We start from the raw sequence: 15331 nt of genomic DNA, 5'->3' as shown, positions 1-15331 counted from the left end.
TGCATGTTATTTAACCTAAAATTAGAGTCAAGGAGTTTAATTTTTTTTTTTTTTTTTTTTTTTTTTTTTTTGCTTTTTGGGTCACACACACCTGGTGATGCACAGGGGTTACTCCTGGCTCTGCACTCAGGATTTACTCGTGGCAGTGCTCAGGGGGCCATATGAGATGCTGGGAATCGAACCCGGGTCGGCCGCGTGCAAGGCAAACCTGCTGTGCCCCAAGGAGTTGAATTTTAAAGTTATAATTTACCCAAAAAAATCCATGGGCCCAGGTATAGCTCAGCAAAAAAGGGAACTGTGAGGTGGGAGAATGCAACCCCCAGCACCACCCACATGCCAGAGTGCTCTCCCAGCAATGCTCCCCTACAGGAACCCTGCTGTGCATCCCTCAGGCATCACAGAAACAAAGGGGTGGAGGATGGGAGGCGGATAAAAGTGTTCAATGTGGGGCTGGAGTGATAGCACAGTGAGTAGGGCATTTCCCTTGCACGCAGCTGACCAGACCCGGGTTCAATTCCCAGCATCCCATATGGTCCCCTGGGCACTGTCAGGAGGAATTCCTGAGTGCAGAGCCAGGAGTAACCCCTGTGCATCGCTAGGTGTGACCCAAAAAGCCAAAAAAAAAAAAAGTGTTTAATGTGCATCTTAAAACCATATTAAGTTGGCACATAAGAAAACTTGGCACAAATTGACCAGTGAATGTGGACTTCTTATAACTGAAAAAATATCCAGGGCTATAGATTTATCTCAGTAGTCTCTCTCTCATCACTTGTAACCAGGATTCACACACTTGCCTGCAGTGTTCACATTTGGATAGGGGTCCACACTCTAAAATACCGCTCAGACACTGCGCCACCCGATACCCTACAGCATAGAAACAATTCAGCTCCACAACTGGCAAAAGAACAAGCTGAATCTTCCCAGGAGGAACCAGTCTGTGGGCTGAAAACTCTGGGGTATTCTCAGAATGGGCATGGGCCAAGTCTCCCAACACAGACCCCACCATCACAACCACCACATGGAAAACCCAGCAGAGAAACAGCCCAGCTCCACAACAAATCTCCAAAAGAACATGATGGAACTAAATCTTGACTGGTCCAAGCTGACAGCTCAGTTCTCAGAATGAGGGTGGGCAGACTGCCCTCTCTGCATGAAGGCACAGCAGCTACAGACACACCCAATACCCTCCAATACAGAAAGAGCCCACCTCCACAACTGAGCCTCATTGAACTGCCAAGCCACCAAACTGTTCCAGATCTATATAGCTCCTGGATGACACCTCTAATTGCATGGTACCATTAGCTTTCACAGCTGTGCGACACATTATAAGACACTCCCTACACCATATTTGATGGGGTTCAGACAGTTGGCAACAAATCATAGAGGGAAATAAATATATATGCCTCTCGGAGAGCCCAGCAAACTACCGAGAGTATCCCACCTGCATGGCAGAGCCTGGCCAGCTACCCGTGGCATATTTGATATGCCAAAAACAGTAACAATAACGGGTCTCATTCCCCTGACCCTGAAAGAGCTCCAATACAGCAGCTTTGGGAAAGGCGAGTAAGGAGAGGCTGCTAAAATCTCAGGGCTGGGATGAATGGGGATGTTACTGGTGCCCACTCAAGTAAATCAATGAACAATGGGATGACACTGATACAATGATACAGTTAGCCCAGTAAGATCACAGCAAATCTGATGGGAAAGTTGCATAGAAGCCCACCAAGTTCACTGGTCCTAAATAACACATGCTCAACCAGAATCAACCAGGACAACATTTCCTCCAAAAATAATTCTAGCAGCACCATTGTGAGATGTCATAATAAGCACAAATTGACTCATTGATCTCAGTTTTGATTATTCCATCTGCCTTTGTGTTATAACATTCGATATAAAATAAGTTTGTGCCTACTAGGGGGAAAGCTGGGGTGGTGGCTAGGAAACTGGGGACATTAGTGGAGGAAAGGTCACACTGTTGGGATTGGTGTTGGGACATTTAATGCCTGAAACAACTGCATTTTGAACCAGTTGGTAAACCATGATGTTAAAATTAAAACACAGGATGGAATGATAGTACAGTGGGTAGGGCATTTGCCTTGCATGTGGCCAACCCGGCTTCAATTCCCAGCATCCCATATGGCCCCCCAAGCACCACTAGGAGTAATTCCTGAGTGCTGAGCCAGGAGTAACTTTGTGCATCGCTGTTTGTGACCCAAAAAGAAAAAAATAATAATAATAAAATAATTAAAAATAAAAAAAATAAAACACTGCTCAAAGCACTTGGGGATTTCTGGGCCCAGACCTGAGGGTTTGGCACTGCCAAGGGGGTTGGACCGGAGTTGGCTGCATGCAAGGCATGAGCCTCAATCCTGCCCTGTTGTATCTCTCCAGCCTGAGCATATTTTTGTTGTGGTTTTTCAGGGGGTCGCACTTTTATTCCTGTGCTCAAATAAAATTGGTCGACATGTGCTGGAAAGCACAAATGGCCAGAGGATCACCCTCAGTCTGTGGGATGCTGTTGGGCTCTGGCTCTTGGCCTCAGGTCTGCAATGACAGGTGCTGCCCTACCACTGAAGGGGAGTTTCATTTTTTCATTTAAGAGAGTGTTGGGGCCCAACTAGACCATCAGGATGAGCCCATGGAGACTGACCCGCACACGGGCAGGACAATAGGACCCATGAAACTGGGCAAGCTATGACTAGTGTGTCCAGACTGGTTTGGATAGAGTTAAACATCTCTTTCTTTAAGCTGCCTTCAGTAAATAGCCTAAATTTTAGTATAACAAAAAATATAACAAAAAATAGCCTAAATCTTAGTATAATAAAAACTATAACAAAAAATTCCTCTTCTCACAGATCCCAGACCCAGCTGTCTTTGATATTCAGACCCTATGTGCTTGAGTTTGTAACTTGCAGAGCAGGAAGGCTTGACTTTGCATTTCTTTCCCTGGGGGTTGAAACTAATTGACTTGGGGACATAAGGAAACAATGTATGCCTTAATGCCTCAATGTTCTTCCTGTAACTTCTTTATTGATGACATCACTGTATCAAGCCCTTTAGAGGTCTTTACGGTAGGATAGTAAATAAAGGGAGATCTCAGGATGTTCTTACCTTTGTCACAGGATCTGAGCAAATCGGGACTCTCAGTGAAAAATAATTTCTCTGGGCCTCTGACTGAATGAATATTCACACAACAAGGGAGGAACTGGGAATGCAGCTCAGTGGTAAAGCATATGTCTCACATGTATGAGGCTCTGGATTCAATCCCTGGAACCACAAAATTAATGTTTGAGAGGTTAAAATAATGTTTTTACTTCAGACCCTGTGTGTACACCCGCTGCACCAGATGGTCTTCATGAAATTCATCCTGTTGGTCACCTCAGACTGCAGCAAAACCCACAAATTCCACTTCAATACCTCTTCACATGTGTGTCAGACTATGTTGTCTCTTCTGTCCAAGGAGCTGTGGCAGAAATAAAATCTGCTACAGGCCCACCTACGAGGATGATGAGGTCCGGGTGGTTCAAGAACACAACAAAGGCCGCCAACAAATTGGAAAGGCAGTTCAGGTGTACAGAAAGAAATATGTCATCTACATTGACTGGGTGCATCAGGAAAAAGCTAAAGGCTACAACTGTTCCATGTGGGTATTGGCCCCAGCAAGGTGGTTATCACCAGGCTAAAACTGGACAGTGATCAGAAAAAAAACACTGTCCTCCCGTTGTTCATCGATTTGCTCAAGTGGGCCCAGTAACGTCTCTATTTTGAGACTTGTTACTGTGTTTGGCATATACGTCATGGGTAGCTTGCCAGGCTTTGCCATGAGGGCGAGATACTCTCGGAAGCTTGCCGGGCTCTCCGAGAGGGGCGGAGGAATGGAACCTGGCTGCACGCAAGGCAAACATCCTACCGCTGTGCTATCGCTCCAGCCCTAATCAGAACAGAAAAAAAAAAAAGAATTACTGAACGCAAACACAGGTCTCAACAAGTTGGAAAAAGAAGGTAAATATAAGGAAGAACTTACTGAGAAAATGTGGGAATGAGCATAGCTATTGTGCAGCAATCGCTTAATTAGATTTTCAGTCTGGTGTATATTTGAACCTTTTCAAGATGTATCTGAAACATTGTACTTCCTGTTTTGATGCTGATGTGTCTCTGTAAATTTGACTTTTGTTCATCTCATGAATTTTATAAATAAAACGTTGGACTCTTCCCTTAAAAACTGTTTTAAGATGGAAAAATGCATATGTATTCATCTGCCAGTTTGAGCAACGAGTTTTAAGCCCTGTTAAATTTAGACAGCTGACTTAGAACTTTGCTCGAGCAGGCCCAGTAACGTCTCCATTGGAGACTTTGTTGTTACTGTGTCTGGCATATCGAATACTCTCGGTAGCTTGCCGGGCTCTCCGAGAGGGGCGGAGGAATCGAACTCGGGTCGGCCATGTTGGCCGCTTGTAAGGCAAACGCCCTACCCGCTGTGCTATCGCTCCAGAGTATTCGATATGCCAGACACAGTAACAACAAAGTCTCCAATGGAGACGTTACTGGGCCCGCTCGACTTAGAACTTTAGTGATATACTTTTACTGTTCTCAGTTAATCAGTGTCTCCTCATAGCTATAATCTGACTCAGTGGCTATAGGTTTGATTTATTCTAAAATGCATCCTCAATTTTATTTTTTGCTAGAGGAAATCTGTCCTTCACAGTAAGACAAAGTACCCACGCTGGGTTGTTCTTATTTCCTTAGGGTGAAAAAGGAGCGTTTTCCCTTCTTGCCTGCCTTCTGAGGAGAGCTCATTTGCTTTGTAAGCAGAGATATAAAATAGGAACTACTTTGCTTTGTAAGCAGAGATATAAAATAGGAACTACAGGAGTAACAGCAGTTCCCATAGCATCCAGCCTGGTTCAGTATATGCATGGGTAGTGTCTAGTCACCCTGCCTGTGTGTTTAGCAACTTCCAGCACTTGCAGGCATTGCCAAGTGATTTCACATCCCTTGTCATTGTCACAACCAGGCAGAGCCTGGAAAAGAACATGGGACATAGATAAAACACTGCAGAGCTAGTAACTCCCAGGCCTTCTACTCAGGTCTTCAATACTTAAGTTCTTACCGTCATTTCTCAGGCAGCTGGATTCCGGTCCTGATGCTGAGCTACTGAAGCTCGCACACCTGCGCGTCAGAAGTCAGAGCCAACCAATGAGAAGCCAACCTGCAACAGGAGGCGGGATAAGGACGGCGACCAATAGCAGGGCCTGCCCCTGGAGCGCTGTAGCCAATGAGGGCTTCTTGCTGGCGGAGGAGCGGCGCGCCGTCCAATGAGCGGCTGGGACGGTCGAGCCTGGAAGGCGGAAGGGCCAGTGGGGTGCCGGGGCGGGCCGGGAGCCCCGCGCAGCCCGCGCGCGCCCGAGCCGGCGTGCAGCCTGCTTCCCGCCCGCCATGGCCCGCGCCACCCGGCTGCTGGCCGTCCTGGCCTCACTGCTCGCCGCCGCTGCTCCGAGCGGAGACACCCGGCCCAACAAAATCGGTGCGGGAAAGACGGAGCGGGGGTAGTGGGAGGCCGGTCGAGGACGGGTCCCGGGGAGAGGGAGCTGGTGCACAAGAGGGGTGCAGCACTGGCCTGACGCTCCGAGACTGGACACAGACGGTGCAGAAGCGCGGATGGCATATGCATGTGTCCAGGGGGGCTACTTGGCGCGGAAAGGGGGCTCTGGACGGGACGGGGCACGGAGCTCAAGGGAAGGCCCAGGGACATTGAGCCGCCACGATGGATCTTGCATTTTGCCAATGCCAAAGACAGGGCCTGCCTGGGCGATGTCTCTTAACAAAGGTTTGGTCAGGGCGCCCGTGCGGCGGGCACAGTGTTCACACCTTCGAATGTAGAGGAAGAGAACCGGCATAGCCCAGGGCAGCCGGTGCCAAAGCCGAGCGCCTGGACAACGCGGGGAGGGTACTTCACAGCCTGGGTGAACGGGGAGCGTAGGAGTCCGTCATCCGGGAGAACAGGAGACTTGGCCAGATGAGAGTGGGCATTTTCATCAGTAGTCATGTTGTTTGTTTCTTTGTTTCTTTTTTTCTAATACTTTGTCTCTGAATAGTTCATCCGCCAAAAGTTGAAAGAAATATTCAGGGATGCTCTGCATATCCATCGCCTAGGTTGTGCTTTAAAAAAAACTGCTAAGATCTATTAAAAATCCTTTGGCCTGGCTTACATTTTAATGTATTCAAAGTAAATTTCAAGCATGGAACACTGCTAAGTACTGGATTGTGCATACAATTCATTGGAGTTCCATATTCATTTACCACTGCTTTCCATCTTAACAATTGTTCTTTTTGGGCCAGAGAGATAGTAACAGCAGGTAAGGTGTTTTCTTTGCACGCAACTAACCTGGCTTGTATCCCTTGTACCCTGTATGGTGGTAGGCAAGGAAGGGTGTCCTGTGGGTGCACCCCAAGTCATTGGAGCCAGTGCAGTGCTAAGTCTCCTTGTCATAAGGATTAAAACGGACTCAAACATGCCAGAAACCAGCTTGGAGCTGAGAGCTTAGGGTTTCCAGATTCCTGGCAAGAGGGGCCAGAAAAGGCCTATAGAAAAGGTGGGCTTTGAGCCAGGATTTGACGGGTGGGAAGAGTTTGGCCAGCAGAGCTGGACACTGACCTCTGGCTAAGGGGCATGGCCTTCTCCTGTCCACACTGAGCTTGTGGACTCATCTCACTCCAGGGCTCTCTATGTTGACAGTGCCAGGCTGCCCCGTAGTTTTCCTAAGTTTCCAGGCCCAGTGACCAGCTTCTGTGCACCCTCACTGGTTTGGATCCCACCCACAATGCCAAGGAGGAGCTTCCTGCTCCTGAGTATGCTGCAAGGTCAAATCTGTAACCCTCAGGGGGGCGCTGGATCCTTTAAACCGCCACAGTCCCACCTACTGCCCCCTTAGTGCTGTTTTCTCTCTGCTGGAGAATGTTTCTACTTCCTGCCAAAGCTGATTGTCCTTCTGGGTCCAGACCAAAGAATTGTTTCTCTATACCTATAGGCAAAGTCCACTGCTTTCTACTTGGACACTGGTCATGGCTCACTGTGCGAGTGTCTGCCCACTCTCTCCGGGGGCTCAGGGCGACAGAACCCCTGTTGGATTCCTCCTGAGCCCCAGCATATCTAACCAGAAAGGGGCTCTGGGTTATGTATGTGGAGTGATGCATCCTGCTCTCCACTAGCTTTTTTTTTCCTTCAGATCACACCCGGAGATGCACAGGGGTTACTCCTGGCTCTGTGCTCAGGAATTACTCCTGGCGGTGCTCAAGGGACCATATGGAATGCTGGGAATTGAACCTGGGTCAGCCGTGTGCAAGGCAAACGCCCTACCCACTGTACTATCGCTCCAACCCCTCTCCACTAGCTCTTGGCAGCCTTCCATGTCAGTTTCTCTCAGTGTCTCCAGAAAAAGGGTATGGGAATGGGGGGAAGCTTGTCACAAATGGAAAGGGAGAGAACACATTGGTTTACAGGTTACAGGCTCCCTAGAAAGTGTTTTTTTTTTTTTCTTTTCAACATGCAACAAAGAGTGAATCCCAATTTTACCTACCAGGCTTTGGGGTCAAAAGCTCTTGTTCCTTAAACCCACCCTTGGAGGGGAACAAGCTCAGGTCTGCACCAGGGGTAAGAAAGGTCCAAGGGACTGGGGGAGGGGTTGCCCTGAGGTCGACGGGGCAAATGCAGCTAAAATGGCATCAGGGGCCAACAGAGCCAGGGAGATGGGAGGCACAGAGAGTTTTCCTGACAAAGGAGCTGCAGGCAAAAGTGTGAAAGCACACATTTTGTGTGTCCATCACCACAGAGGTGAGACGGGCAGGACGCTGGAGTATGGGAACAGAGTGATGGACAGAGCTAGAGTGTCGGGACCCAGTGTTCCTGTAGGACAAACGAGAGTTGGGGAGAGGAAGGCTATCAGGAAGGCTGTCTCGGGTGGCTGAGGGGAGAGGAGGTGGGAAGCTGGGACCTGGGTGGTCCAGTAACTCTCATAGCGCTTAGTCATGACCTGTGGACAGGGGTCATGACATCTCAGAACTTTTTCTGCCCTGGAAAAAGTTTTTATCTGTGTCCTGGATGAGATACTAGTGGCATGAGTCGAGACGCCAAGTTAACAGGAAGGCAGGAGGCAGGATTAGAAACTGGTTGAGATAATTTGGGAATTTGGCAAGCTGCAATTTTTTTTTTTTCTTTTTGGATCACACCTGACAATGCACAGGGGTTACTCCTGGCTCATGCACTCAGGAATTACTCCTGGCAGTGCTCAGGGGACATATGAGATGCTGGGAATCAGATCCAGGTCGGCTATGTGCAAGGCATACGTCCTACTTGCTGTGCCATCGCTCCAGCCCCAAGCTGCGATTTCTTAACCAGAGTCTGGGTTAGAAAGGGACAACCTTCTTGAGAAGGAGCCACCGGCCACGGGTGCGTTCCAATCTTGGCAGACACAGAGATGTAAATAACTGAAGTGGTAGATTGAACCAGATCCGGGAGGGACGGACTTCGCTTAAGGACCAGAAAGTAAATATTGGAGGCTTTTCGGCCATACTGGCTGTCACAGTTGCTCTGCTACACGAAGCTTGAGTAAACTAAAAAAAAACACCAGTGTGGCTAATAAAGCTCAGTTTGCAAAAATAGGCATCCACCTCGATTTGGCCCAGACTGGGTAAGGAGTAGTTTCCAGCAATCATCCACCTCACAGCGGTGATTAGGGACCAGCTTTGCACCAACTCATAGTGAAATAAAAGTAGAAGCCACCCAAGGACCAGGGAGCTGGCCTGGGGGTCAAAGTGCATGCATGACGCCCTGGTTTGATTTCCAGAACAGTGGCTCCCCTCACGCTGTCAGGTGGAACTCTGGTGGCCCCCAAGCTCCACTAGGGTAACCCTAGTGGACTCCAGACTACAGTGCCCGTGCATTGAACCATGCAGCCTGGTTGGCCAAGTGTCACCACGAAAGACTCCCAAAAGGGAAGAGAAACCAGTTCAATCAAACCGAATTCATTCTTCCGTAGCATCCTGAATCTTGAAGTTCTTTCTCTTGTGCTGCTAACATTGTTTTTATGAAAAAATGGATTATGGGAGGTGGCACTTCCTGGGCGGGTCTTTGCTCCTGATTAACAAATACACTGAATGCAGATGTTCCACGTGGGGGTCTGCACGGAGGGGTCCTTGGTGCCCCCTCTCACTGCGTCCTCTGTCTCTCTCCCTGCTGTCAGCCGTTGTTGGTGCCGGAATCGGGGGCTCTGCCGTGGCCCATTTCCTCCAGCAGCATTTTGGGCCCCGAGTGCAGATCGATGTGTATGAGAAGGGGACAGTGGGCGGCCGCCTGGCTACCATCTCTGTCAACAAGCAGCACTACGAGAGCGGAGCGGCCTCCTTCCACTCCCTCAGCCTGCACACACAGAACTTCGTCAAGCTGCTGGGTGAGTGCTGTGGGGGGTGCGGGGGGGGGGGGGGGCAGCCCCACCGCCCCAAGTGGACTGCAGCCAGTGGGCCCTTCCCAGGTTCCCCTATGGTCCAGGCCAGAAGGTCACGGAGCCCCATCTCCCTCATTTTACAGATGGAGCAACTGAGACCAGAGAGGGGAAGGAACTTGCCTGAGGTCACACAGTGAGTTAGTAGCAGAGTCCCTGTTAGAACTCAAGAGTTTGGGGCTTGTTTTAGTGTGTGTTTGTTTGTTTTTTCCCCTTGGCTTTTTGGGCCATACCTGGCGGTGCTCAGGGCTTACTCCTGGCTCTGCGATTCACTCCTGGCAGTGCTCAGGGACCATATGAGGTACAGCCATATACAGTGCAAATGCCTACTGGCTGTGCTATTGTTCTGACCCTAGAACAAAGGTTTGACTCCCAGATAAGTCTGCTTCTTCGTGGCCAGGGTCACGGTGGCACCCACAGGTGGCACCCACGGGTCCTTGCCCCGGCTGAGGTGCTATTCAGGCATTACCTTGGTTCCTCCCTACCAGCCTCCCAGATGGCTGTTTGCTCTCCTGGGGAAACTGAGGTTCAGAAGCTGCATATACCTCAGCTGACGCCACATGCCAGGGAGCTGGGGTTTAGTTCCGGCAGCATCTGTCGCCACCAAAATAACCCCTCAGGAATGTTCCTGTTGCTGGTGGCCAAGTGTCCCCATGAGGGCACAGAGCACATCCCACCTGCCCGCCACAGGTGCCAGAGGGGAAATCCTTTCTGTCCTGTGGCTTTCTAGTAGTTTGCAGCCAGAATGAGCAAGTCCTGTGTGGAGCACAGCCTCCAAGACTTGGAGGTGGCAGGTGCTGATGGGGCGCAGTGGGGGGCAGAGGAGGAAGTGGTCGCCCTTGTCCCAACACCTCTGGAAAGATGCTGCAGGTGGGGGGAGATCCTGGCTGCTCCAGGGAAGCTCAGTGCCCCTCCCCCCCCCCCCCCCCAGGGGAAGAAGCCCAGAGTGGTATCTCCAGACAGGTCCTCTAATCCCTCAGCCATTGTCCCCACGCCTGGAACAGTGTTTTTCACCTGCCCCCTCCTGAACTGAGCTCCAAGAAGATGACTTGAGATGCACAAGCCCCGGCACTTGGGGGTTGTACAGAGCTGTGCCCAGGAGGAGCCAGTGAGGTGGTTGGGAGCTGGTGGTATGTCTCGGCTCAGGATAAGCCTTGTGCTTGTGGGCCTCTAGACCTTTCTGGGCTGACCTTTGAATTACCCTCACAGGGCGCAAGGGGATCCCCACTGAATCAGAAAAGTGCCTTGCTTTTCATTTTGTCTGGTGACCAAGGCCAGGCCTGCCCCTGTTTACAGTGCAGAGGGTTGGGGGAAAGGGTGTTCCTTAAGAGAGCCGCCCACTGGCCTCCCTGTGGAGGGCTGAGGTCTCCACTGCAGGCGCTGCCCATCCTCCCGAGGGGCCGTTAGGAGGGACCTGAGGGCCCCCCTTGTCTCCTCAGGGCTGAGGCACCGGCGGGAGGTGGTGGGCAGGAGCGCCATCTTCGGCGGGGAGCAGTTCGTGCTGGAGGAGACCGACTGGTACCTGCTGAACCTCTTCCGCCTCTGGTGGCACTACGGCATCAGCTTCCTGCGGCTGCAGATGTGGGTGGAGGAGGTCATGGAGAAGTTCATGAGGTAGGGCTGGCAGGGCGGGGCAGGGAGGGGGGCAGGAACCTGCAGGACGCAGCGTGGTGGAGAGGGACGGCGGCTCACTGGCCTGTGTGTGGACCCGGCCCTGCGCCCCACTGAGGGGGAGGCTCTGTGGTCTCTGGGGGCCGTCTGTGCTGTTGCTGCGTCAGGGTTCCCTTCCCCACAGCAGCCCGATTCATAACACCATGACTTGCCAAGTCAGCCACCTGCAAGGCCCACCTGGGAATAGGAGTGACGCGACAGCTTGGGCAGGTGGTGAAGGAGAAGGAGCCAGGGCAAGAGCCAGATGTGTCTAAAGTGGACGGTCAGGGGGCTGGAGCCATAGAACAGCGGGTTGTGTATTTGCCTTGCACACCGCCGACCTGGATTTGATTCCCAGCATCCCATATGGTCCCCTGAGCACCACCAGGAGTAATTCCTGAGTGCATGAGCCAGGAGTAACCTCTGTGCATCACGGGGTGTGACCCAAAAAGCTAATAATAATAATAATAAAGTGGCCTTGGCAGGAGCCTGCCGTGGCCCTGTGGGAGTGGCTCAGTCTCCCAAACTCCCCCATCGAGTTAGGAATGCAGAGTGATACGTGACAGCTCCCCACTCTGCCAAGTGTGCAGCCTTGCAAACTAACAAACCCAGGTGGCTGGTGGGCCGCACTCCACTTCCTCACGTCGTCACCACTTCCGGAGTGCCGACCCCATCCCTGTGTCCAGGACGACAGCCCCTCGGACACCCCCGGGGACTGAGCACCTGCTGTTCCCACCCATGTAGAGGCTGTGACTGGCTCCAGATGGGCCATCCAGACCTTCTGCCTTTCGCTGGGTCCAGGCTGCTCCCCTGGTGAGGCTCTTGATGGCATTCCTCTCCCGGATATGCTCCTGGCATCCCCATCTCCCCCCCCCCCCCCCCCCGCCCCCGAGTTCACGTCCTACCCGCTTTCTTTCTCCCTTGTCAGTTTTGTTCAAACTTACAGCATCACCTGCGTTCTCCATTTTCTGGGAGACGGTGAGCACTCGGCAGCCCCAGTCTCCCCAGAGGTGACGACCCACATTTCTCACTGCTGCCTAGATACCTCCACCTGGGTGTCTGTCCCCCTGGGACAGCCGGGCTCCACACATCTGCACAGCCACCCAGGCAGCGGCAGCCTGTCAGAAGGTGGAAGCAGTGTCCTGAGGCCCTGGCGCCAGAGCCAAGGGTGCAGGAAGGTGGGCCTGGCTGTGCAGATACCTGAGAGGGCCGTTCCTTGAGAGGCAGCGCCGTCCATGGTGATGGCAGAACCTCCAGGGGCCAGTTTAGCGGGATCCCGGAGTTCTTTGTGCGTGGGGCGAGGGCAGGAAGCCCACCGTGGTGGGTGACCCACACCAAGGTTCTGCCCGCCTGTTCCCCAGGATCTATAAGTACCAGGCCCATGGCTACGCCTTCTCGGGTGTGGAAGAGCTGCTCCACTCACTCGGGGAATCCTTCGTCAACATGACCCAGCGCTCCGTGGCCGAGTCCCTGCTCCAGGTGGGCGTCACGCAGCGCTTCATCGATGACGTGGTCTCGGCCGTCCTGCGGGCCAGCTACGGCCAATCAGCAGCGATGCCCGCCTTCGCCGGTGAGCCTTGCTTGGCCCAAGGACCCACAGCCCTTGTTCTCAGGCTCATGCCTCTGGCCCCAGCCTGCCAAGCTGCTAGGAGAAGGGAGTCATCCCCCTCCCAGCTGGGGAAGGAGGTCCTGGCCTCTGTCCTGTCTGAGTAGACTGAGTAGTCACCACACAGGCAAGTGGGCACATGCACCTATCCCACCAGCACAGCCCACATGGTGGTCCCACCAGCTCTACCTAGGAGAGGACTTCGGCACACCCTGTCAGTAAACTCAGGACGTGATGGCATCTGACCTCCCTCCCTCAGACCCATCTGAGGGCCTCTTCCCCGCTCACACTTTGTGCATCTTCAGTCTGAGGCATGCATGTCCCAGGTGTGGAGCCAGCTTCCCAACCTAGAACCACAGCCCCTGATCTAGCGAGGGGTAGATCAGTTCCCTAGCGAGGGCTGCAGGTCCTGATCTAGTACCATGGCTCCCAATCTAGAACCACGGCTCCTGATCAAGAACCACGGCTCCTGATCAAGAACCACAGCTCCCAAGCTAGGACCGCGGCTCCTAATCTGGAACTGTGGCTCCTTATCTAGAGCTGGCGCTCCCAATCTAGAGCTACTGCTCCCATTTCAGCTGCCACCTGCTGGAGGGCTCATAGGTGCCTCCAACTCTTTCTCACCTGGGCACTTCCCAGGTCATCCCCCACTCCCAACAGAAAGTCATCCTTCCACTTGCCCCCACCCAAGCCTTCATGTTCTTCCTCATGTTTTAACCTGCTTCACTGCCCTCACCCAGTCAGTGTGCTGGCTTCCCCCAGCAGCTGCTCCCTGGTCAGCCTCCCCAGCATCCTTTGGTCCTTCGAGAGTCTCCTTCCTGTCCCTCCTGCCCCCGTCAGGCCCTTCTCAAAGCCTGATGCCTTTAAACTAGATCCCACCAGGCTTGTGTGTCAGACTATTGGGGCCCACCTTTCCCTCTCCCCCCCCCCATCTGCCTGCTGGCTGCAGCCCTGTTCCAGACCCCTTGTGGCCCTGGCTGTGTTTGTAGGCCCCCTCGGCACCCCACGGCCCAGTGCGTCCTCCCCAGGCACGGCCCGTGCCAACCCTCACTCCCCAGGCTGATGCAGCAGCACAGCAGGAGGGAGGCCTTGGGAAGATGGGGCTGGACACCGTAAGCCCACCGGCCATTCTCCCTTCTCTGCCCAGGAGCCATGTCTCTAGCCGGGGCCCAAGGCAGCCTGTGGTCTGTGGAAGGCGGCAACAAACTGGTTTGTTCCGGCCTGCTGAGGCTCACCAAAGCCAGGGTGATCCATGCCAGAGTGACCTCGGTGACCCTGCAGAGTTCCGGTGAGTGAGCCCTACCCTCCAAGGCTTTGGGCCCTCCGCTGCCTTTCTGGACGCCTCCCGAAGTCAGTGGGAAGCCCCGCACCACCCGGCCACACTAGGGGGCACTGTTGTCCACTACAGTGTCAGTGCCAGGCCACTGGGACGGCAGCCAGGACTCGGAGCCTCAGTCCTGGCAGCCCCCAGGGCCTGTGGGGTGGACTGCAGAGTACAGACCCCCAGCCCCGGGCCCAGAGTCCTCCAGACCCAACAGGAGTGCTCTAGCTCGACATAGCCCCCCCAGGATCCCTTCATGTGGGGCTGCAGGGGACCCAGAAGTCATGTTCTCCTCTCCCCCCAGAAGGGAAGGCCTCATACCAGGTAGAATATGAGAGCGAGGAGGGCAGAGGCACCGACGTGTACGACATCGTGGTCATCGCCACCCCTCTGCCCCTGACCAACGGCAGCGACTCCCTGGCCTTCCACGGTTTCCACCCACCCCTGCGCATTGCCCAGGGCCCATTCCAGCCCACCGTCGTCTCCCTGGTCCACGGCTACCTCAACTCTTCCTACTTCGGTTTCCCCGACCCCAAGCTCTTCCCCTTCGCCAGCGTCCTGACCACAGACTTCCCCAACTTCTTCTGCGTGCTGGACAACATCTGCCCGGTCAACGTGTCAGCCAGCTTCCGGCGCAAGCAGCCGCAGGAGGCCGCCGTCTGGCGCGTGCAGTCCCCCACGCCCCTGTCGCGGAGCCAGCTCAAGACCCTCTTCCGTTCCTATTACTCGGTGCAGACAGCCGAGTGGCAGGCGCACCCCCGCTACGGTGCCTACCCGGCCCTCCCGCGCTTCCAGCTCCACGATCAGCTCTTCTACCTCAACGCCCTGGAGTGGGCCGCCAGCTCTGTGGAGGTGATGGCCGTCGCAGCCAAGAACGTAGCCCTGCTGGCCTTCAACCACTGGTACCAGGACCTGGACAAGATTGACCAGAAGGACTTGATGCACAAAGTCAAGACTGAGCTGTGAGGGCCTCTGAGAACCAGATGCCTTTCCCTCCCTCGGGCGACTTGCCCACTCCAGCCACTGATGGGCAAGGCCGCCCGTTCCTGCCCGTGCCCACCCAGCCTCGGACGCCTCGTGGCAGAGCACTCCCCCTTTGGGTGGCTTCTATGCCTCCGTCTTAAGGATCCTTGGCAGTATAAGCTCTCTGAGGAGGATAGCAAGAGAAAGGGAGCACAAACCAGTGTGTTCATTTTATTTATTTTCTTTTATAAAAGAAGAAATAAAAATATGTCTCAAGCTGTTTCTGGCTTGCTT

At 53.4% G+C, this 15331-nt stretch overlaps 1 protein-coding gene across 2 annotated transcripts; it reads left to right on the top strand.

Annotated features, from left to right (window-relative positions):
* The first annotated feature begins 5373 nt into the window (after positions 1 to 5373).
* Positions 5374 to 15100, top strand: PCYOX1L (prenylcysteine oxidase 1 like). Of its 2 annotated transcripts, none has more exons than XM_056124508.1 (6): positions 5374 to 5524; positions 9240 to 9446; positions 10937 to 11111; positions 12509 to 12717; positions 13901 to 14041; positions 14382 to 15100. In XM_056124508.1, the coding sequence occupies exons 1-6, from the start codon at positions 5437 to 5439 to the stop codon at positions 15038 to 15040; spliced, it is 1479 nt and encodes a 492-aa protein (XP_055980483.1). In that variant the 5' UTR covers positions 5374 to 5436; the 3' UTR covers positions 15041 to 15100. The 2 variants fall into 2 exon arrangements, with proteins under 2 accessions (XP_055980483.1, XP_055980482.1); XM_056124507.1 differs by having other exon boundaries at positions 14379 to 15100.
* Positions 15101 to 15331: the final 231 nt, after the last annotated feature.

Source organism: Sorex fumeus, unplaced genomic scaffold (genome assembly GCF_029834395.1).
Source record: "Sorex fumeus unplaced genomic scaffold, SorFum_2.1 ptg000051l, whole genome shotgun sequence".
Taxonomy (NCBI): Eukaryota; Metazoa; Chordata; class Mammalia; order Eulipotyphla; family Soricidae; genus Sorex; species Sorex fumeus.
The sequence above is the reverse complement of the archived record's forward strand: the minus strand, read 5'-3'. Positions and strand labels throughout refer to the sequence as shown.

What these genes read in the sequence shown, in the direction of transcription:
- PCYOX1L (XM_056124507.1), top strand. Translation starts at nt 5,437, where the DNA reads ATGGCCCGCGCCACCCGGCTGCTGGCCGTCCTGGCCTCACTGCTCGCC. An exon ending in CACCCGGCCCAACAAAATCG is followed by an intron (nt 5,525 to 9,239) that starts GTGCGGGAAAGA and finishes CCCTGCTGTCAG; the next exon opens with CCGTTGTTGGTGCCGGAATC. An exon ending in GAACTTCGTCAAGCTGCTGG is followed by an intron (nt 9,447 to 10,936) that starts GTGAGTGCTGTG and finishes TTGTCTCCTCAG; the next exon opens with GGCTGAGGCACCGGCGGGAG.